The following is a 24,952-nucleotide window of genomic DNA, read 5'->3' on the forward strand; positions in this document are numbered from 1 at the left end:
TCCTAATCTTGGAGTGACAACATTATGAAATATTGTATTTCTTTTCTTTCTTTCCTTTCATGAAGCAAATTGAAAACTGTCAAGACCAAGCTATTATTTCCAGATTGGGGGTTGGGATGTTAACCAACGTTAAGTGGGTTAGTTGCTGAGTATTTTTTTTTAATTGTTGTAGTATGTCAGTTGTTCTTGTCACCTGTTTCTTTCTTTCTCTCTCTCTTAATTTTATTGATTAAATGGTTTTTTAAAACTTGCTTAGCCACCCAGTTTGCAAGGTGGATGGCCATATAAATGAATGAAATAGAGATAGACTAGAAGTGAAGCTTTTTCTCACTAGGGAACAGTTGAAAACAAGCTCTCCAGAATAGTTCATCTTGACCAGCTTCTAGATGTCAATCAAAGTCAGGGCAAGTCCAACCACTAAGGAAAGACTGTTCACTATTAAAGAGAGGGAGGGAGAGAGGGGGACAAACAAACAGACAGACAGACAGACAAACAGACAGAGAAAGAAAGAAAGAGGGAAAGGAATGTTGATTGTGGTTTTCAAAAGGTGAACCTCTGACATTTTGGCACCTGATCAACCATACATTTCAGATTATATCCAGAAACATAAGTGTATGGCGTGCAGCACAGTTCTTATCTGTTCCTGGTACATTATGCCAGTTAACATGCAGGCAACTGCATTTTATCCCAACTGTAGGTTCTGGGATGCCTTTGAAGGTAGCACATTTCAGTAGTCTAACCAGGTAAGCATGAGACCATTAGAGTTACTTTCGCAAAATATTTATTTATTTAGGAGATTTATATTGCCACCTAGTCCGACATGGCGACTCAAGGCAGTTAACAAGAATATAAAAACATCATATAAAAAACAATAAAACTAATAAAAGAATAATATATAATAAGAAAATAACCCCCTGTCCCTTACTGAGCTTCTGAATATATGTGGTTATATCAGTGGTGGGTTGCTCCCAGTTCTGTCAGGTTCTTTAGAACTCATAGTAAAAGCGGTGGGAAGCTCCACCTACCAGCCCAGACGTCATAATTGACGATCTGCGCATGTGCAGAAGCTTCTGCGCATGCTTGCACGCGCTCCCATTGCGAACCGGTAGTAAAGGTAAGTAGAACCTATCCCTGGGTTATATGCCTGACATATAGTTGCTCAGCCTCACCCCTCCCAAAACAAGAAATATGTGGTGATTTTTCTAAGTAGATTTCTATTGTTCTACACTTATAGGCAGAATCTTGCCATAGTAAAGCACTGTTCTATCTACACAAGCCTATACTCAAAAGAACTTTCAGGAAGGTAGCTCTTCCTCTCATACATACTATCTGAACTGAGCTGTCTCTTACTCCTCTGAATGCACTCTCTTCCTCCTGAGAATCCAGACCAGTACAATCCACCAGTGTCACACATTCTTCTGTTTATTGGTCATTGACATATGATACTTATCAGAACCACAGCTATATTATATGAAGTGCCTCAGAAAAAAAATGTGGGTTGGTTCATTCATCAGAAATTTCTTTAGCCATGTTTTCATATAATAAAAAACATAAGAAACAATGTATACAGGTAGTCCTCAACCTATAACCATAAATGGGACTTTAATTTCGGTCACTAAATGATGAAATAATTAAATAAATACCGTGTTTCCCCAAAAATAAGACCCTGTCTTATATTTTTTTGAACCCTGAAATAAGTGCTTGGCCTTATTGCCTTGCACTCAAAAGCCCGATTGGGCTTATTATCAGGGGATGTCTTATTTTGGGGGAAACAGGGTATTCACAAAACCAGACCCAATTTTCTTACTATTTTTATTGCAGTTGTTAGCAAATCACATGATTGTTATATGAATCTGGCTTCCTCAATTGACTTTGCTTGTTGATGCGAAAATTGCAAATTGTGACAACATTATCACAACATGCTGCAACTGTTGTAAATACATATTGGTTGCCAGATGCCCAAATTGTAATCCCATGACTGCAGGTGATGTGTTTGTCATAACTTTGATGATGGATCATAAGTCATTCTTTCTGAGGCCATCGTAACTTTGACCTGCCATTAAATGAATCAAGGACAACCTGTAGGTTCATGGGTAGGCACTTGAGCTACTAGCAATAGCAATTAGACTTATATACAGTGCTTTCAACCCTCTCTAAGCAATTTACAGAGTCAGCATATTGCCCCCAACAATTTGGGTCCTCATTTTACCCACCTCGGAAATTGCAGGCAGCCTGCAGTCAGCAGAAGTAGCCTGCAGTGCTGCCCTCTAACCACTGCACCACCTATTGCTCCAATTTTGGCGGTTTCTGTCCAATTCATTATTTTGTTACAGTTAACATTCACATATTAACAACATGCAATGTGGAATAGAGGAGAAATAGCAAGAAACTCTACCAGGGAATTAAAGAAAACAAGATTCAAACCAACTAAATATTAAAGGAACTCTGACTGAATGCTGAGATGTCAGCAGTATCCAGCATCTTTCCAAAGAAATTGACTTCATTTTCAGCATAATTGCAAAGTTCTACATACGTCTCAAAAATTGGCTACTGATATGCATCTTAAGAGAAAATATCAAAAACAAGATGAAAATAGATGAAAATAAGAAGATGAATCAAGCCAAGAAGTATTGAACAAAATCTTATTCCCCTTTTCCATAGTTGCTGATAGAATACCATGAACAACCACATAGTGAAAATTACCCATGCTTAATTAATTATTTAGTGCAAAAAGGTAAGTTTTTTAAAAAAATTATACAAAAACATCCAAATTGCTTTTTTAAATTGTTTTATACAGTCTGTTTTGTTCATAGTAATTGGAAGTCGTATGGATGCTTTCAGCTTTCTTTTAAACCATTATTTTTTTTATTTTATTTACTGTAATTTGTCAAACAAAAACAGGAATAATATAAAAATACAATGACCGGGACGATAGTCACATTAGTGTGCTTATGCACGCCCCCTCTACGGACCTCTTAAGTATGAAGTGAGGTCCACAGAAGTCAATTTGTGACTAAAACTGAAAATTTGTAGCTGAGACAACTGAATCAGGCAGAGCATTTGAGCATTTGTTAGTTTATGTATTGATGGATCCATTCATAAAATGCTGTGACCTTAGTATAAACTCCAGGGCGGTTCCTTCGAGCACATCCTTCACCCCAGCTGACAATGCCTGTAAGGTACCATCTGTTTCCTTTTCCTAAACAGGCTAATGGTCCTCCAGAATCACCCTAAAAGGAAAGTCAGAACTCTTGCTTTTAGAAAAAAAAATAGTTTCATTACATTCTAAACAGTGACATTTCATTTTGTATTATTGACTAACAGAATGGGAAATTCTACTGGATTACCTCATCCAACTTTCCGAACAATGAAAGATACTCTACATCATTCTGACAGAAAAGTCTAGCAAAGAACAGCCTCTTCCACAAGCAGTTTGTTATACTAAACTGCTCTCAGCATTACAAATTTTCAGCATTTCTAAAGTTTGGCTTAAAATTCCTTTTATGTTCTATTTTCATCCATTAGCTCTGGATCAGGGGTGAAATCCAGCCAGTTCTGATAGGTTCTGGAGGACCAGTAGCAGAAATTTTGAGCAGTTTGGAGAACCAGTAGCGGAAATTTTGAGTAATTCGGAGAACCGGCAAATACTACCTCTGGCTGGCCCCAGAGTGGGGGGAGATTTTGCAATATCCTTCCACCAGGAGTGGGGAGGGAATGGGGATTTTGCAGTATCCTTCCCCTGGAGTGGGGTGGGAATGGAGATTTTGCAGTATCCTTCCCCTGTCACGCCCACCAAGCCACACCACGCCCACAGAACCGGTAGTAAAAGAATTTGGATTTCACCACTGCTCTGGATGAAAATAAAAGCGACTACTGGCTTTTGAAACAACAGTAAGTAACAAATAAATAATAATAATAATAATAATAATAATAATAATAATAATAATAATAATAATAATAATAATAATAATAATAATTTTATTTCTATACCACCCTTCTCCCGAAGAACTCAGGGCGGTGTACAGCCAATTTAAAAAACACAGGACACAACAATGATTAAAAATTAAGATAATTAAATAAATTTGGCCGGATTAAAACCCCAACAATTTAAAATACCCCAATTAAAATTGTTATGTTGATAGGCCGGCCTGGCGGAACAACAGGGTCTTCAATGCGCAACGAAACACCCGGAGATCGGAGATCTTACGTATTTCTGGGGGCAGTTCATTCCACAGGGCTGGGGCTCCCACAGAGAAGGCCCTCCCCCTGGGTGTCGCCAGCCGACATAACTTGGCTGATGGCACCCTGAGGAGACCCTCTCTGTGGGAGCAGACTGGTCGGTGGGAGGCTATTGGTGGCAGAAGACGGTCTCGAAGGTACCCGGGTCCTATGCCATGGAGCGCTTTAAAGGTGGTAACCAACACCTTGAATTGCACCCGGAAGACCACTGGGAGCCAGTGCAGCTCGCGCAGGAGGGGTGTCACGCGGGCACAACGGGTTGCGCCCATAACCACCCGCGCGGCCGCATTCTGGACCAGTTGGAGCCTCCGAGTGCTTTTCAAGGGGAGCCCCATGTAGAGAGCATTACAATAGTCCAGCCGGGAGGTGACAAGGGCATGAGTGACCGTGCGCAAGGCGTCCCGGTCCAGAAAGGGCTGCAACTGGCGGATCAGGCGAACCTGATAAAAGGCCCCCCTGGCCACGGCCGTCATGTGCTCTTCTAAAGACAGCCGTGCGTCCAGGAGGACACCCAGATTACGAGCTCTCTCTGTGGGGGGCAAAGATTCACCCCCAATAGTCAGCGATGGCACCTGCTGACTATATCGGGACGCCGGCAGCCACAGCCACTCGGTCTTGGACGGGTTGAGTCTGAGCCTGTTCCTTCCCATCCAGACCCGCACGGCCTCCAGGCAGCAGAAGATCATCACATCAAGGGCAAATCCCTTGTTCATTCTTGGTACAATTGCTTTTCAGATCTTTGAAGACCATCTCTTTTCACCTTTTCACCTCTCAGTCAAGATTAATAAACACAGGTCTTACAGCAATTTCTCATCTAATTTGGTTTCTGGATTTTCACAATCTTTGTTGTTGTTGTTTTCCACATGCATCTGATCTCAAAAGGTGCTCAGAATTGACCCAACATTTCAAATGTAATCTTCTTGATACACAAGAAAACTATTGATCCTGATAACTTACTCTATTCTATTTCACACAGACTGAATTTTTATTTTATTTTTTTGCTTTAATTTATATGCCGCCCTTCTCCGGAGACTCAGGGCAGCTTACAATGCGTTAAGCAATAGCCTTTCATCCTTTTGTATATTTATACAAAGTCAGCTTATTGCCCCCACAATCTGGGTCCTCATTTTACCTACCTTTGAAAGGATGGAAGGCTGAGTCAACCTGGAGCCTGGTGAGATTTGAACTTGCAGTAATTGCAAGCAGCAGATGTTAATAACAGTGCTTTAGTCCACTGTACTACAGGCTCAAATTGCAAGTGTCGAACTTTGTAGTGCATAATATTTCATTTATTTTGTAAAATTAGGAACACATTATTTATTTATATTTAACTAACATAATATTGCTGAGCTTATTCATCACATTCTAACTGTTACTAATACAATTCTTTTTAGGCAAATATTATGAACAGACAAGTCAGAGGACTTATGTTGTCTCCCTTTCCTTACAAAACAGATATATGAAAAGTATTCTTTGATCATTTCATTTAAAAGGCAGTCATATAAATCATGTTTTCTTTTCACAGTTTTGTTTTTGGCTTTACCTGACATGCATCAGTACCACCATTCAGATTCCCAGCACATAACATTTGAGATGTAATTAGGTAATCATAAAGTTTGTTGCAAACACTTTGGTTAATGATTTTCACTTTGGCTTCTTGTAATGTTTTTGTAAGCTGACCTAAATTGATAGAAACATTGTGTAAGTATGGTATTTGCTATGTTATCCTCACATTTGCAAGTGATAGCTAGTATAAATTAAGTAGGGAGTAAATCTGTCTGTTGAAAGAGAGTAGAAGCATCCAAGGCCTGTCCAATGTGTTTCTCCAGTGCTAAGCTCCAAAATTGAGCATTACAATAGGTAAGGAACAGCAACCATTTTCCAACATCAAAAGTTGGAATTGCCACTTGAAAGTTAGATTGCCACTTGTGCCAATTTTTTTTAAAAAGGGGAGATGGGAATTGATAATAGATCACTGATACTGATATATTCTAGATTAAATATATTCTAGAATATATTTAAAAGTGGTTGATGATCTTTCTTCACCTCCCTGGAATGATATTACAGTTTGTTTAATTGAAGCATATTTTTGAAACATAAATTGCAATGAACCTGTCAAGATCTGCCCTATATCTTTGAAATTTTACTAGCTCATATGTTGCATTCCTTTATAGTAATTCACATAGCAATTGGTACATTAAATAAATGAAATATAAATAAAATTGTATGTGTCTTCAAACTGAAAGATACGTCTTCCAGCTGGAATAAGTAATGTAATGCTTAGAACTTTATGAAATTAAACATCTCCATCAACTAAGGATATGTTTTCAGAATTGCAACAGATTTTTCTTAATCCTATTAAGTTTAATTAGATCCATAACATTATAGCTGAAATTGATTTCCACAGCAGCTGACAGTTATGATTCACAAAAAGGTACAACAGATTAGGGATACTTGCAATTTGAAATGAACATACTATTTTCTTTTACAGCTCCCCAGCCAGTTACATAGCAGACAGTTCCATAAATAAATACTCTAGGACTGCTCAGTAAACATACGGGTTGTATCAGCTCAGTGAAAAATACCGGTGCCTCCATTTCCAAGAGCGCAATGTCATAATCTGAGATGTATGGGTCATAATTTGGATGGACTATTATCCTTTTGATTGATCTCATTACTGCTTGATTATTGCTGTATTTGGTTATGCTTTTTATACCCATATATGCTGTCCAGCCTGATGCTATGGAGTATCTGAAAAACAAAGATTGCAACTCTCCTAGTAAATATTGTCATCAAGGGGATTTAGGAAACATGCCTTTGTTTTGTAGCAAGCCCTGCCCTAAAGAACACCTTTCTCCTGGGATCTAGCAGGACTTCACCCTTTTAGTCTTCCAGGAAGCTGTTAAGGCTGCCATTAGGCTCTGGGATAGTAAGGTTGGAACCTGGGAATTGTTTAGATGAATAGATGGAGATGATGGGTTAGGCCTCTGGGTTTTCTCATTTTTCTCATTTTTATTGTCTGTGGTTTTATTATTGTTGTGAGCTGCCACATGTCAGCTTCCTTTTAATTTTTGTTTAAAATAAAGAGCAAGACGGGGAATAGGCAGATATGAATTTGATGCCTATGAGCTAAACGATACTTAAACACACATACTGCAAGAGTCTGGATGTCTGTTGTCAGTAATATATGCTTTGCATTACATAATGTATACCTTATAGACTCGGAGTCCTGAAAGCAATGTGCAGCTGATACCAACCACCGATTTGAAATTACAGAGGCACCACAAATATGACCAGATGTTCCCAGTTGCAAGCTTGCTTGCCAAGGCCACTTTCCAGGCCTTGATTCTTCACCACCAACAATTCTGAAGTTTGTTATCTGACTCCTTCCACATGCTAAAAGAGAGGTGCTGATTACTTTCTATGAATTGTCCAATACAATTCTGAGCACATACAGACTTTGATTTGCATTCCCTCAAAAGAATGTAGACTTCCCCCATCATGATTACAGCTCCTTTCAGGTATTCACACATTAATTACATACCACAATTCATTTCATCAAATCCATCTTCACAGTCTTTTATACCATCACATTCTGGATTTAATTTTTTTGGACATTTCCCATTTAGACACTTATATGAATGAGGTAGACATCTTTTATACGCTGAAAAGATGAAATGACCGGTGAAAAAATGGTCAGTATTTTTTGTTTGTTTGTTTGCAGTTTAGATTTCTGCTCTACATTTCTTCCAGGGGATTAAGGTGGTACATTTAGCATTCTATCCTCACATGTTTACCTAACAGACCTGTGAGGTAGGATGAGCTGAAAGATGGTGACTGGCCCAAACTTATAGTTTCTCAAATAGGTTACACATTTAGTGTTTTACAAAATGACAACATGATGCCATCATTTTGATTGGGTAAGCACTGTATTTTATACACCCTAGGTCAGTGATGGCTAACATTTTTGCCATCGGTTGCCAAAAGCAATGGGGAGCATTGGGGGGGGGGGTCAACCGTGCACATGCCCACACCATAATTCAATACGCCCCGCGCCCCATGCATGCACATGCGACCCCCCCGTGCGACCCCATTGGCAGGTGATGGCCCGGTGGGCCCATTAGGCCCATTTTTTTTGCCCTCCCCAGGCTCCAGAGGCTTTCTAGGAGGCAAAAACGGCCTTCCCCACTGCCCCAGAGGCTCTCTGGAGGCCAGAAATGGCCTGTTTCCCGACTTCCAGTGGGCCCAAAAGGCCCAAAAGTCAGCTGGCCAGTGTACGCATGCGGGCTGGAGCTGATCTAGGGCAATGCTCGCGTGCCCACAGATATGGCTCCGCGTGCCACCTGTGGCACGCATGCCATAGGTTCGCCATCACGGCCCTAGGTACATGTGAAGATGCTAAAAATCCAATTCTATCAGTGTATTGCATGATGTGATTCTGAGTTTAAATATTCCATGTCTTCACTTAGGCTTCTCTGAGTGTGAATGCACATGATGCTCACAAGCACTTATGTTTTATTTATTTATCCCAATTGAGACACTGCCCATTTCACTATCCAAGTGACCTGTTAGCAGAGGACTACCTTCTGTGGCATGGCTACCCTCCATTACCTAATGTCCATTGGAGTTGAGCAGCTAATAAATTTAAATAAATAAAAAGAAATGTGTTTTAGTCTGTCCTGTAGCCTTCATAAAATTTAAAGCATGGTTTCCATGGTTTCTTTTGGCTTTTCTGGCTACATTATGTGAGGAGGAATTATCTTGGGCTGCATATAAAATATATAACATAGTTAATGTATATAAATAATAAACTTTTATTTAACATTTTAATATTAAAATATTAAATATTTATAATATACAATATATATAATAATATTTCACATAATAGTAAAATAAATAATAACATTTTTTATTATCTTTACTAGTTGTCCCAGGCCTCATGTGGCCCATGGACCATGGTTAGACATGCCTAGTTCAGACTTTTCATTCTGGATTAAAGCAGCAAAGTACAGGTAGTCCGTGACTTACAACCACAATTGAGCCCAAAATTTATGTTGCTAAGCAAGACAGTTGTTAAGTAAATTTTTCCTATTTTATGACTTTTCTTCCTATAGTTGTTAATTGAATCACTACAATTGTTGAGTTAGTAATATGGTTGTTAAGTGAATCTGACTTTCCCAGTGACTTTGCTTGCCAGAAGGTCTTAAAAGCCAATCACATGACTCAGGGACATTGCAACTATCATAAATGTGAGTCAGTTGCGACTGAATTTTGATCATGTGAGCATGGGAATGCTGCAACAGTCATAAGTGTGAAAAATGGTCATAAGTCACTCTTTTCAGTGTTGTTGTAACTTCGAAAGGTCACTAGATGAACTGTTGTAAATCAAGGACTATCTATATCAAGTATAAGAAAATTACAGAAAATTGAGTCATGTTTTGAATGTTTCTGAAATTATCACCATATATAACCTATATCCTAATGGATAACAAATAATGTTCAGGAAGATTTAAGTGAATCTTTTGAAGATATTCCATTTTTTTCATATAGGATATGTATATGTATAGATTAGGTTTCATATAGGTTATTTTTTCATAAAGGTTATGTATATTTTCATATAATGCTATTCCAGATTTATTGTATCAAAGTTTGTGATTAAAGATACTGTAGGAAGAAGCTGAGTAATAAACATAGCTCATTCAGGCAAATTCTAGGTTTGTTTTGATTACAAGTACTGCCCTTTTTAGTGACCATTCAAAGTTAGAGAGGTGCATCCTATGATTTCTAAAATACATTTTTGAGTTCTAGCCCAATATTCTTTTACTAGGCATGAAACCAGAAAACTTAAACAAATCTAATTGGTATCTTGCTCTCCACATCATCATTGCAGCCAGGATCTCGTTCACGCAAGAATGGAAATCCAAAAATATCCCATCGGAGGCTACGTTAATTGCAAAGATCATGGACTGTGCAGAAGCAGACAAGCTTACTGGACTTTTGCGAGATAGACAAGAATCGGGGTTATATAGGAGCTGGGACAGATGGTATGCTTGGCTGCAAAAAAAGAAATCTTAAGAAGAATGAAAATATTAACCTTAATGTGAATGTGGGTAAATATTTATAGGAACATTGCATGACAGTTAAGAATTCTTTTTCCTGGATAAACTTTTCTTTCTTTTGATGAGTTGGTTTAATGGAGGTTTGTACTTTCTCTAGGCGAAAATTGAGACTTTAAAACTCTAAATGTATTATATTACTCTCTGCAATTCTATCCATATTGTTATACTTTTTTTTCTGTATTTTTTTAATAATTTTCAATAAAAATTAAAAAAAAAAAAAAACAAAGTTAGAGAGGTGAAAAAAAAGAAGCTTCATGACCAGTCCTCGCACTTAAGACCATCACAGCATCCCTACAATCAAATGATCAAGATTCAAATGTTTTGCAACCAGTTCACATTTATGACTGTAGCATCATCCTGTAGTCAAGTGATAGTCATTTCCATGTTTCAGGACAGCTTCCAACAAGCAGAGTCAATGGAACAGCAATCAGTAAAATCACAAGTTGTGGTTTTGTGATATCTTGCTAAACAACCATGTCACTTAGTGACAGAGTTGCCAATCCCAGTTGTGTTATTTGACAAGGACTATATATATTGTTTATGTTAGACACCAGAAAAAATTGGCATAAAAAAATACCGTATTTTTCGGAGTATAAGAGGGGATGAAAATTTAGGTGCGTCTTGTACACCAAATGTAGCCCCGTCCACCCACTGGCCCCCACCCTTTGGCCTCTGCCTCACAGCAGTTACCTCCTTGCAAGCAAACAGCAAGAAAAAACAGCTCCTTTCAGCTTCAGCACAGCCTAATTAGCACAAGTTGATTGGATTCCCTCCCGACTCTCAGCTGATTTGCTCTCAGTTGTTTTGCGCAGGGCTCTGCTGCTTGCTGCAAAGAGGTAAATTGCTGGAGCAGATTTTTTTTACCCTTGTGCTAATCAAGCTATGCTGAAAACAAAAATGAAAGTAAAGCAGGCTGTTTGCTGTTTGCTGCAATGAGGCAAAATTGCTCAGAGGCAGAGACAGAGGGAGATTTCTTTCTCTTCTTTTCTTCACCAAAAAAGGTAGGTGCATCTTATACTCCAAAAAATATGGTAAATCCAGTGGTGGGATTCAAGTAATTTAACAACCGGTTCTCTGCCCTAATGATTTCTTCCAACAACCAGTTTGCCGAACTGCTCAGAAAATTAACAACCGGTTCTGCCGAAGTGGTGCGAACTGGCTGAATCCCACCACTGGGTAAATCTACAATTAGACAGGGTTCAGATTTAATCATTTATAATTCATAATAAAACAGAAAGGCAATTATTTTTTTTAAAAAAGCACAATTCTTTCTTGGAAGGGATTTATGCCTTATGTTCAACCTTATGTCCACATTTGGTTTTTATGTAATGTGTGAACGTATTACAGACAGTCCTCAACTTACGACCACAATTGACCACAACATTTCTGTTAAGTGAAACATTTGTTAAGTGAGTTTTGCCCCATTTTACGATTTTTCTTGCCACAGTTGTGCAGTGAATCACTGAAGTTGTTAAGTTAGTAACACGGTTGTTAAGTGAATCTGGCTTCCCCATTGACTTGGCTTGTCAGAAGGTCGCAGAAAGTAAACATGTGATCCCAGGACATTGCAACTGTCATAAATATGAATCAGTTGCCAAGCATCTGAATTTTTATCACATGATCATGAAGATGCTGAAACTGTCATAAGTTTGAAAAACGATCGTAAATCACTTTTGCCAATCCCATTGTAACTTCGAACAGTCACTAAATGAACTGTTGTAAGTCAAGGACTACTGTATTATCATAACTTAAGATAATGGCCTTTCAAATCATCCTTAGAATTCTGCTAGGGTTGGGTAGTCTGATTTGCCCAATCATGAAATTCAATTCCCTGAATGTTGTCGAGAAAAATAATCAGGGGGAATCAGCCTGTACAGAGCAAAAGGGTGCCAAGACGTTCTGTATAATTTGTATAGTCTTTTAAGCATCAGAATTGTTTTTGTAATAGAAGTAACAAGGGAAATTATTTTATTGTGACAAAAATACCATATAGGGGCCTAATAAAGGTACCACTTTCATAAAATATTTAGTTAAGAATTTTTATTTTATGGAGCACTGATTTTGCCTGTTTTCTTCAAAAGTTTTATACAAAGCAAAGCTCAATTATATAAAGAATAATTGCTAACATTTGTCAAGAAAGGTAATGATAAAGTTTCCAAGCTGAGCTTGGCCTCTTATGAATTTCAGGTTGTTTTGTTGATAACAGCATGAAAGTGTTTTCCCATCGCTTTATCGGGGAGTTTGTTTGTTGTTTGAACATTCCAGCTTAGCCAACACCTCTGTACTTCCTGATATTTTTTATCCAAATGCTGGCCAGAAATAACTTTAATTAACTTCTGTTATCAAGAATAGCTAGGTAGATCTCCATAACTGGGCAATATTTGACAAAACCAAAGATTAACAATTTTTTATTTGTATTAATTAGAGATTTACTGTAGGAATCTAATGATTATCTAATCCAGCAAATACCAAGCAATATTTAAAATGTTAAATTTAGCTTATAAACAACTTACCACAATCCATTTCATCACTTCCATCTGTGCAGTCATTCCATCCATCACATTTACTATTTAAAGGAACGCATGATCGGTCAGAACATTTAAACTGCCTTGGACAAGCTAAAAGAACATAATGTTTAAGACTATTGCAGTTATGAAAAACATTGTGTAACAGACCAATCTAATCATCGTATGATGCTTGTCGTGCAGATTATATTTTTATCAATCTGTGACATGTTTTTTATTTTTCCCTCTTTTGAAAGGCCTAAATTTTCCAAATAAGAAAGGAGTTTTTAATACGGAAGGAAGCTTCTCACTGTCTTTTCAAACTTCTTCTTTATTTTTTATGCATAGTACAGAATGCATAGAAGCAGTTTTCATAAGAGAAGTAACAATTTGAGTTGCAATACAGGTAGTCCTCAATTTACAACAGTTCATTTAGTGACCATTCAAAGTTACAATGGCACTGAAAAAAGTGACTTATGACCATTTTTCACACTTATGACCATTGCAGCATTTTTCACACTTATGACCATTGCAGCATCCCCATGGTCACATTGTCAACTGTGTCCTCCGGGTGCCGTCAGCCAAACAATGCCGACTGGCGGCCCCCAGGGGGAGAGCCTTCTCTGTGGGGGCACCTACTATCTGGAACGAGCTCCCCCCAGAGATACGGAGGATCCCGGATCTGCGCACCTTCCGCCGCGCCTTAAAGGCCTTACTATTTCACCAGGCCGGACTGGCCTAATTTTCCCCCTCTTTTATAAAAGATTTTTAAAATTTTAAATATCTTTTAGTATTTTATATATTCAATTTTAAATTGGTTTTAAAAGTTTGGGGTTTTAAATTTGTCGGGGCCAAAATTATTTAATTTGATTTTATTCTATTTTTTAAATTTTGTATTGTATGTGTTTTTATTGTTTGGCTGTGCACCGCCCTGAGTCCTTCAGGAGTAGGGCGGTATAGAAATCTAATAAAATGAAAATGAAATGAAAAATGACTGATATTTATAACCACTGCAGTGTTCCATGTTCATGTGATCACCTTTTCAAACTTTCTGACAAAGTCAAGGGCGAAACCAGATTCACTTAACAACCATGTACTAATTTAACAACTGCAGTGATTCAATTAACAACTGTGGTGAGAAAGGTCTCAACATGGGGCAAAACTCACTTAACAAATGTCTCACTTAGCAACCAAAATTTTGGGCTCAATTATGATTGTAAGTCAAGGACTACCTGTATAATCAGTCTTTAAGCTTATTAAATATAATATAAGCTAATACTAATTAATATAAATTAGTAATAATACACAAAATAAACTTAATGAGTCTTTAAACAATTTCACAAAGTTGCACCCTTTTGTTAATAACGGCCAAGTAACACTTACGATCTGTATGGCTGAAAGCTCTAAATTCTATATAAAAACCTCTGTGTGTGACCAGTTCATCAGAATGGAAGCTAATTGAAATGGAATAGCCATATTCCTTGACTCTGTTTTCTTCTGCAATAGCTTTGCAATATCTGAAAAGAATATATTTTAAGTAAAATTGGAGATACATCATTTTTAACAGGTTAAATTATTATATTTACTCTTCATTTATTATGACTTGCCATTTGACATCTCCTGGTTCAGGATACCACACTTCCCTCAATGTGTACTGCTTTGATGGGGACCATTGTGTTGACATGGCAGGGGCTGCCCAAATGCTTCTGGCCACTTTTCGTAGTGGCATGGAAGGGATTTGTGTCTTGGGACTATCCTAAACGATAGCCTATCCATCAGAGTGTTTGTGTGTATATATATTATTGTGAAAATACACACACATACACACACACACACACACACACACACACACACATTAGGCCTATATTTTGGCATTTAGATGCCTGTCAGTATGTGTATCTTATCTTACCTTACCTTGTATGATCTTTACTTTACCTTACCTTATCTTTCTTATTCTATCCTGTCTGTCCTATCTTATATCTTATATCTTTCATCTTTTATATCTTATCTATATTGAGATATGTAGAAAGAAAAGCACTGAATGAATATAAGTTGCTCAGCAAAGTTTTTTTCCCCTAGTTAAGCAACACAATCTGTTCCTAGCAGGAGATTGAGCAGCTTCTCAATAGAGTAGGAGGAAGAGCATCCTTGCGGTTCTGAATATACCCTTCCATTACCTGATAATTTTATTTAATTAAGTAAAACAGACAACTGAATGTCTAATTTCTAACAATTTCAAAGAATTAATAAAAGTATAAATGTAATTTAATTCAGAAAAGTAATTTATCTTGTTTTATTTTGGTTTTAGGTTTGTGTATATCCTTTATTATTCTAAGGGTTCCACACAATCAGATAATTTGAAAAGTGGTCAATTATTTCTCTGTTTTATTTTTAAATGCTTAATGAAAAGCATAAAAACAATTTATTAAATGAAGGCTTTACAATAGGGCTGTAGCTCACCTTACTCCATCAATTGCCAGCCAATCTTTATCACATTTCTTGGATCCAGGAGATTGTTCCTGAATTTGTATTACAATAATTTTTAGCATCAATCTATATCCAGGGAGTGGAGCCTAAGATGTTTTTTTTCAAAAAGAAAAGAATATTAAAAACAAAAATTTGAAAACTACATTTATTATAAGGTTAATCTATCATTATCTATCATTTCTATACTGCAGAGAAACAAATGATGTGCTAGTTTACTAAGAATCTCACTGACATCAGTGGGACTTACTGCCTGGTTACTGGATACAAGACTGAAACCTGATGTTTCTTTTGGTCAGCATAGATGTGTAATCGCCATTCATCCATTCACTCAAACATTTCAGAAACTGTACAGTATTCATTGAAAGAGTTATCATTCATGAGATTCTTTCTCAATATTTGTTGTAAAAAGCATTTACCATTTTAAAGTAGATTCCCTTGCTGGTTAGCAAGAATACAGATACCTCACAGTAGTAGTCATTTGGGCTATGCATCAGTCCATGTCAGATACTGTGCAATTTGTGTCACGGTGCAATAAATTGAACATAGGTTTATGCAAAGAGATGGTTCATATACTGTATAACACTAAGCCATAATATGGTTGGTTATTGTTTAATTAGCATGATGTGCATACCCATCTATTTTTGTCTTTATTTCTTGGGATGAGCTTTCATGCCTATTGCAATACCTAAATATAGCACCAATTTTTATTTCCTCGTATGAGCTTGCCTTCTAATCAGCTACAGGTAGTCCTTGAGTTATGACCATTTGTTCAGCAACTGTTCAAACAAGGTGAACTTACAACTGATCCACAAGATTGCAACCTTTACATCATCATCCTGCAGTTATGTGATTGCCATATGCAACCTTCCCTGCCTGATTCCCACAAGCAAAATCAATGGGGAAGCCAGCAGGAAATGTCAGAAGTTACCCCTGTAAATCACTCCCATACTCCATAGCACCCCCTCACATTCACACACTCTGTATTGTATGATGGGCCACAGCACTCTCTCACATCTGTGGCCCCCAACACCTGCCTCCACTTCCCCAGTGCCCGCCCATGGCCCTTGCTGGCTTGCTGATTATAACAGTACATACCCTGATAACCCAGTGGCAGTCAATGTTTGGTGGATAGTAACTAGGATAATAAGGTGAAATTACACTCCCATTCCAGGAAACATACCAGCCACCACAAACTAAGGGAGGAAAAAATAATACAACAGTTTATTCATATTTCTCCAAGTTCGTAGATGAGATCCATCTTTCAACATTACAGTTCCTTTTATCTGTAATAGTACGCAAGGCAGAGAAAAGATATAAGAAGCTGTAAGACCAATTTTTTTTTTTAAATTAAAAAAAATACTCATTCTAGAACTCCCACACCTTAGGTTTAGTTTCAACCTCCCCAAACCAAATTTCATTAATTTTATTTTAATCACACTATTTTGATACACACTCTATCAAAATTGCTTCACATTTTCTCTTTCTTTTTTAAATAAAACAATTTGCTTTTTGGCTACACACTTTTCTATCATTTTCATGCTTAAAGTGGTTATTTCTTAGATACATTTCTTTCTATCATGCACAGCTTCTTTCACTTTATCATTCACTATGTATCTTCCTTCATCTTTTTTTCATGCTGCCCAGACATTCCCGTGACATCATGCCATATAATCCTTTTCATTCTATTCCAGACACATTCCAGGTCATTTTTCACTTCATTCATTTTCCATTCATTTGTTTGTGTATTAATCTATCATGCAATGTTTTTTCAGAAAGATTTGTATTCTTTTCCTGTAATTCCCATATTGCAGATTATCTTCATTTCCTTCCTTTTTCTCCCATGTTCTCTTTTGTCCTGTGATAAACTCTTAAAGCTGACAAAAAAGAATGGTGTGTTCTACATACCCTATCAAAACCCATGTAGCCCTCACTGTTTTTCCTCAGTTTTTGATGATAAACAATTAACTCATATAAACAATAACTCATGATTTTAAATTTATATCCATTCCTTTACCTTGAGTATGCATGAATAGGCATTTTATTAAATTACATAAATGATACACATAAAGCTTTTTTTTAAAAGCAGATACTCACCAGATATTTTTTCCATTCATTTTTGGGTCTTCAAATGATCCCATTGACTTTTAATGTTCTTTTTTCATCTTATTCTCACCCAATATTATCAACTAGAATATTTTTACCCTGGATCATATTAATTCAGATATTCAGATGTTATCCAATATTTCCCAAAACTTATCTCTGGTTATTCAATTATCACCATTCAATAGAATGTAACACCCAACTATTATTCATTTATGGATTCCTGCTTTCATGCCTATTGCAATACCTATATATAGTACCAATTTTTATTTTCTGGCAAACACTTTATGTCCTTTAATTTATAATTAAACCTACCCTATGTATAATCATGAACTCTGTTACATTATATTCCTTTGGTTGCACAGATCTACATTTCTTTTTCATTCATTCAATTAATTAATTAATTAATGCATGTTCTATCTATATCATTTACTCCTCTTACATTTCAAGTTGCAATCTTCTATATTTCATGGCAAACAACAGATAGGTCCATAGATACTGACTACTGAAACCATCACAGTATTAGTCCCTTGAAATCTTCATAAAACTCTTTTTAATAAGATAGAAAAATTGTGGATTAAATTAAAAACCTTGGTTGTATCTGTGCCATGTGCAGAATTCTGTGCCAATGTTAAGGACATTATCAATCAATTTTTGCATATTTGGCTCAATATGTCATACTTTTCACCAAAGTTTAATGCAATCTATTATAGACATCATAGTGTTCTTCAGATCTCATCAACTAGGGGTAGTGGCAATGTACTAATATGTTAAAATGTCATATTCAAGATGTCCTAAATCAACCAAGCAAAAAATGATTTTCACATCTAGTAGTTCACAATTTTGAATGGAATTATATTCAATATAATTGAATATAAATTATCAATAATAATTTATAAACATCAGAGAATTAATAGAAGTTCTGATAACTACATACCAATTTTAGGAACAGCCTGGAAATATGCTTTTAATATATTACTCTTTTGTCGTCGATCCAGTGAAAAAGTGACCAGCATTACATTACTGGATGAAGTTAAACGTATAATTGGAGGTTTCCAGGCTCCTGACATTCCACACCACCTGAAATACAAATTGGGACATAATAATAAAATATAATTCTTTACATACAGTATTTGCTAGAATCAAAAAAAGATTTTGTACAATAATATACCTATAGAATATACAGCTTTTTGTCATAATCAGGAACCTTCTATGTATATTGAATGTCTATTCCTATAAATTCCAGTTAGCTGACTAAATTCTTATTAATTCATCAATTTTTTTCCACCAAAAAAATCAAAGAGTGTATGCATATGTTTGTCTAATAGCAAGTTGAATGCTTATTCTAGAAATTAGGGATTATTATTATTATTTTTTTGCTACCTATGAATACCCTCCAAGATTCCTTAATTAGCACTGTCAAAGTCTGACTCTCGGTCCTTCTATCACTGAGCTGCACATTACACAAGCAAAGGATTTGTCTTTTCATTGTGCCTATTTTAAAAAAAAAAAAACCTTCTTTAATGTATTCCCTACCTGGTAATGATCTTGTTCTGCAATGGAAGAAGAAAATCATACGCAGATAGCCTGTGCGTTGCACAACTCCCAGGAACCACATCATACGATGTTACAACTACCAATCTCACAACACATTCAGATGGAACACGTAGCCTCCATTGATAAAAAGATTTCTTGGGATTCAACAGAGTTAACGTCCTATTATTACCAGGCTTTGCGTAAAGGTCAAAGGCTGCTGGTAGACAAAATCAAAACAAATCAGTGGCTGAAAACCAGGAAGAATGAAAGAGAAATTAATCCCAACCTATGCTGCAGATTCCAGAGAATAGGCATTTACATTTAAAAAGGCAAACCTTGTCCATCTCATCAGACAGGACTGAGTATGCTGTGAGGCAGTACTATGTTTTCATGCTATAAAGTTGTCCCTTTGGGGATAGGACTGAGACATAAAGGCTCTGAAAAGAGAGCTTTTTTCACATATCTGATTTATGATTGTGAGACCTGAAATTCTAGAAGGAATCCAGCATCTTTCACAACCCTGTACAATGCAAATTCATTCTAAACTTATCAGCCAATGGTGTCTCTAAGTGAAAGGTATCTAGTTAAGTGGAAACTGCTTGAATCAATCTTTTTGTACCGTGTTTCTCTGAAAATAAGACCCTGTCTTATATTTTTTTGAACCCTGAAATAAGTGCTTGGCCTTATTGCCATGCGCTCAAAAGTCTGATTAGGCTTACTATCAGGGGATGTCTTCTTTTGGGGAAAACAAGGTACTACAAATTCAAAATAGCAATCTTGTTGAGAAGTAAATTCTTTGGACAATAACTATTGCAGCTGTGCTTCAGAGGTTAAAATTTTTTAATTTAAATTTTAAATTTACTGCTATTAGTAAATCATTTGTTGTTGATAGATGATCCTTTAAATTTTAATATCCTTTGCTCTTTAAAAAATGGGATAAGGTCATTCCTACCATCTTTATGCATGAAGAACCAAGATTGACTTCTCTAAGGCTGCCTCTGATAAATGGAATTTCATTAAATTAAATTAACTCAAAACTGCATCCTATCAGTAAAACTTGTTAAAACAATCAATCTAGTTTTTTTAGTCATTCAGGTATCAAGGTCATGATGTATGCAGCTGGTAGTATTAAGTAATACCTGTTCTCACATATCATCTAATTAATTACAGAATCCTAGATGAACAAAACAGCTCAGAAGAGATTTGCTGCTATCATGCCATAATCTTTTAGCAACATGCCTCAAGGCATGGCAGCAATTCTCAAGTGAGAAGGAGATTCTGGTTCTTATCATTGCTGGGGGGTTTGAAGCAGAGAACTCTGCTCTCTTTGTTCTGTTCAGATAGCATATATGAAGATAACGGGATATGGGCTTTGGGAACCAATCCACAGTTGCTGACCTCATTTTTCAGAGGCGCCATCAGATAAAACCTAACTAAAAGTCAAGTTTTCCTTTCAGCAGAAGGAACAGAAATGCCATCAAACACAGCATAGCTGAAGTTTCACAGTTCTGAAATAAATGAGCAAGCAATAGTGAACCTCACATTCCCTTTTTCCAATACTTAAAGAGCCAATCAAAAACCCATCTTCGCTAAGCATGCCATAGATTTCTATATGTCTGTCTATAATTAATTTCGAAGCTGCATGATTCCATAAGGATGCTGGGCAGCTTAAGCTTTAAAAAGATTTAAAACAAGAAGAAAAAAGGTAATATATATTTGGACAAGCCACAGGCCCTATGTCATAAAAGTGTTCCAAAGACCTACCACAAGATTTAGGAGAAGAGCCAAGTTTTTAAGAGGCCAGAAATATCTTCAGGGTGGGAAGCTAAATCTCTAGGGGAGGGGAGGTGCTATGAAATAGAAAACACACTTCTTGAATCTCAAAAGATGGCATTGGTTGATTAGCAAAACTAAAAATGGATCAATAATGACAATAGGCAGAAATCATGTAAAATATGTGGCTCCTCAAATAACCTGGTCCTATATCATTAAGGGCTTTTCGGGTGAATGGAGGTATAGAGAGCCTTCCCATCAAGGCACAAGTACAACTGATGGACCATAGGAGGCTGTGCAAAGGTCCTCTTAACTACTGTATAGCTGCCACGTGGTCTGGAACTGTGAATCCAAGGTGACCCACAGGTTGCATGCTTGAATAGAGAAGTGCAACCCCATTCAAGTTTAAAAATGGCATATTCCCATGCCAAGGTGGCCTTTTATTCAGATTTTGTCAGAGGGGAGTTTAAACCTGTTCTTCACCATCCAGAGTTGTACAGCTTTCAGATAATGGACAATATGTTGAAAACATCATTCAATCAATGTAAGGTACAGTTGGGTATCTGCTGCATATTGATAATGCAGGATCCCAAACTAATAGATGAACTCCCCCAACAGTTTCATGTAGATGTTAAACAGGATGTTATGGACAGAAGGAATAATCCTGAGGAATAAGAGGAAGATCCTCCGTCAAATAAAAAGAAATCTGAGTCCAGGTTAGGATTAATCCAAATAAGCAGACAAGAATCTCCATAGTTTTCATTAAAGCAAAGGGAAAGAGGGGGAAGCACATTCAGAATTGCAAGATTCAGTTATTGTAATCTTATAATAAAAGCAGGGTTAGCATGCATGACTAATTCCTAGTGTGATCTACCAAAGTAGAAGGGAGAGTGTATTTGCCCAGCAGGTAAGATTAACTTCGTCTGGATTTCTTCTATTAGTGTCATCTTTCAGGATCCAGGAAATGTGTCATGGAGCAAACTGCCATTTTGTTCTTGATTTCAATTTAGCTTTTATTTTTGCTCTTCTTTATTTTGTTTCTTGTTTTTCATATTGCATTTTAAACTGAGCCATCCAGATTATTTGGAGATGGATGGTACTATCCATTTAAACTAAACTTAAATCAGACAATGTATCTTATTCAAGCACTTTCAATGAAAATATTGTTAAGCAGTTCCTATCCTTTGCAATAATTTTTGGACTAAGTAGTTCCCTAGCCTTCAAATTCAGTTCAAGACAAGGGTAAAAACTACTTTCCTTCTTTCTTCAAGTCTCAAGGCTACGCAATGGATCAGGGTAGAATAGTCCTTACCTGATTTCAGTATTGTGTCATAGGCCATAGAACCAGGTTCTGAAACCCAAAAGGATAAATGCTGTCATAAATAATTATATATATGCAGGCCTAAACATTTCTGAATTTATTAAAAATAAAAAATATATAAAATATCACCTTACCAAAAAGCTCCATAGTAATTATATCAAAGTCTTCTTCTAACGGAAATGTTTCAGCAGTGTTATTAGCTATTGCAGGTATTTTTTTAAAACTGATTTGCTTCTGATATGCTGAGGATAGGTTTTTGATAGGAAGAACAACATTTGTGGGGGCCCAAAAGGTGCTCCAGTAATATGCTCGAGCACCACTTTTTCCATCACTGGGAGAAGATAACAAAATAAACTTTGTTTTGAATATACAATCAGATTTTATTTGAACATGCATCTGTGCCCTTTGGTAGAGGTCAGAGGACTGCAATTGGTTTCTAAATGGCCTTATAGAGCAGTATATCAACAAGTAGACATAATCAGGAGAAATAAATATAGTTTATTTATTTATTTATCTACTGTTGACCTCACCCCATTCCCAAGAGGTCTGAAAGAGGCTTGCATAAGAGCACCAGCGTGCCTTCTGTCCCTGTCCTAATGTTCCCTTTAATTGTATTCATTTTATGTATTCAATTCATGCTTATACTTATATATATTATCTAACATGTACTTGACAAATAAAAAATATATATTAAAAATAAATTAATTAATATAAGCATACAGATAGTCCTCAAATTATTACCATAATGGAATATGGAATTTTCATCATATATCATGATGATTATAAGTCAAGGCACCCATATGACCAACCTGATTTTATAACCTTTTATTGCGGTGGTCATTAAGCAAACACTACAGTCATACAGTGAATGCAGTGGTCATAAAATAAGTCCATTCACTTGGGGCAACCTTTTCCGCAAACCGGCCCGAAGGCCAGAAACCAGCAAAAAATATTGTAAATTGCAGTTAATTGACCTCAGGGTGTTGCCATTGACATAATTCTAAACTGGGTTGTAAGTACATTGGCAGGTTCTTTATAACTTCAAATGGTCACTAAGCAACCAACCATTAAGATAATCATACTTGGTAAAATAAGCAAGGAGATTTGAGAGGAGATTCAGAGCTGCAAATCCCTACAAAAACTTCATCATTTAATCTGAATTATTTGCACTATTTTAATATTTATCATTTTTATCAATGTAGCATTTTCTTCACTTAATCTTAAAAGTTTGTATATTTAAAGATATCCTACTAGTTATAAATTTTGGCAAAGTCTAATCAGAATTAAATCCCTTTCTGATGGTATCTACTCTATTGAACATGATTACTTCCCTGAGAACATGAGTAGAAAATAAGTAGACATAGCTGACAATATTTTATTTATAAAATATTATATTATTTATAAAGTTACATAATTTAAGCATGATTTACCTGAATGCAGCAATAACAGATTTCAAGTAATAATTGCCTATAGCAGAAGACCCGTATATTTCTGCAAACTGACAGTTAAAGAATTAGAAAGCTAAATATAAAGAACAAGGAAAAATTATTAAGTCCTGTATAATTGTATCATTTCTATTGTTTATTTCCAGGCTCCCGCCCCCAAAGTTAGTGGATTAGACACAGAATCATAGATGATTTGACATAAATTTCTATTAAAGTGGTATCTTTTATAAGGTGGCGTAAAGCTGTTTCTTTACCAAGTAGATATGACTAAATAAAACAATCAGTATAAATTTCAGCTACTGATTCTTTCAAAGGAATCCTGTGTTATCCATGTACAAAACAGCTTTGAGACTCACAACCAATTCATCTGGGAAATGCAAACTAACAGAAAGGTGCTTTGTGCTTTCAAAGCTTTTTCTGTTAACAAAAGGCCAGAAAAGTATATTGATCTCACTAATAAAATTAAATTGGGAGAAAGAGCAAGAAAGCCAATATTATTATACTGAAGAAGAAATTAAAATGAGTGTGTGTTTGTGTGTATATGTGTCTGTTTTTATTGTAAAAATAAAATCATAATACAAAACTCCACAAACAAATTTACAATATGAATAAAAGTTTTAATACAAAGAAGGAGCTACAATTGTGGTTTATTTTAATAATATATGCAGAGAGTTTTAAACTCTGTTTAAACTCTCTGAAAACTCTCAGTTTTCACTCGTTAGAGTGAAGTTTCTTTGTAGAATATTGTCTGCATTAACCTGTTACACTACTTACAACAACATATATTAAATCTATCTAAAATTACATAGATTACAGTCCATTCACCAGAATTATTCTATGATAGCAAATAATAGAAAGTGTGGAAAGGGTGTCAGGTTGTAAGAAAAAAAGAAGTTTATATTGTATAATACCAGCCTTGTAATGGTTAGAAATATGTTGCCATTTCAGACACTTCAGACAAAGTGACATCCTTGCCTACTAATAAAAATAGAACTAGTGGCCCACTTTTTGCCCAAAATTTGCTGTCTGGTGGAGTCCTCCCTCTATATTTAATGCTACACTGAAAGTTTCATAAATAATAGCCTTCAATTTCCAACAAACTAGTATTCTTATGCTTTAGATTTATCACGTATATTAATATTTGCTTTTAAATATTTTTTTAAAAAATTATAAATACAGTACAAATAAAGCTATTAAATGAACTGCAAAACAAAATAAAATTCTTTTATATTTTCCATAACCAAACTTACATAATTCTGTAGTGCTTCAGCTTGCAATATAAATGCATGAGACTTGGGATTCATGAGGTCATTTGTATAAGTCAGGTTAGGGATTTCCACACTTCCACCAATGTAGAAGTAAGAGAAAGCTGGAGCTGAAATCATAGGATCCCATATTGGTAAACAATCAAAATGTTCAAAAGAGATA

General features: G+C 36.1%; 1 protein-coding gene across 1 annotated transcript; it reads right to left on the reverse strand.

Moving 5' to 3' along the window:
* Window positions 1-3,071: 3,071 nt before the first annotated feature.
* LOC139316802 (suppressor of tumorigenicity 14 protein homolog) lies at window positions 3,072-24,909 on the reverse strand. The gene is made up of 14 exons (XM_070943643.1): window positions 24,775-24,909; window positions 23,510-23,577; window positions 22,214-22,410; window positions 22,071-22,109; window positions 18,986-19,199; window positions 18,387-18,529; window positions 16,445-16,542; window positions 15,323-15,435; window positions 14,246-14,379; window positions 7,784-7,903; window positions 7,452-7,635; window positions 6,716-6,990; window positions 5,783-5,919; window positions 3,072-3,230 (listed from the first exon to the last, which is right to left on the reverse strand). The coding sequence occupies exons 1-14, from the start codon at window positions 24,907-24,909 to the stop codon at window positions 3,072-3,074; spliced, it is 2,016 nt and encodes a 671-aa protein (XP_070799744.1).
* Window positions 24,910-24,952: the final 43 nt, after the last annotated feature.

Source organism: Pituophis catenifer, unplaced genomic scaffold, assembly GCF_029215685.1.
Source record: "Pituophis catenifer annectens isolate HBS135680 unplaced genomic scaffold, rPitCat1.0.hap2 SCAF_4, whole genome shotgun sequence".
Lineage (NCBI taxonomy): Eukaryota > Metazoa > Chordata > Lepidosauria > Squamata > Colubridae > Pituophis > Pituophis catenifer.

Coding starts and splice junctions, on each gene's coding strand:
- LOC139316802 (XM_070943643.1), bottom strand. CDS start 24,909: ATGATTTCAGCTCCAGCTTTCTCTTACTTCTACATTGGTGGAAGTGTG. Junction 15,436..16,444: donor ACTGCCACTGGGTTATCAGG/GTATGTACTGTT, acceptor AAAACATCTTAG/GCTCCACTCCCTGGATATAG. Junction 7,636..7,783: donor ATTTGATGAAATGAATTGTG/GTATGTAATTAA, acceptor CCTCTCTTTTAG/CATGTGGAAGGAGTCAGATA.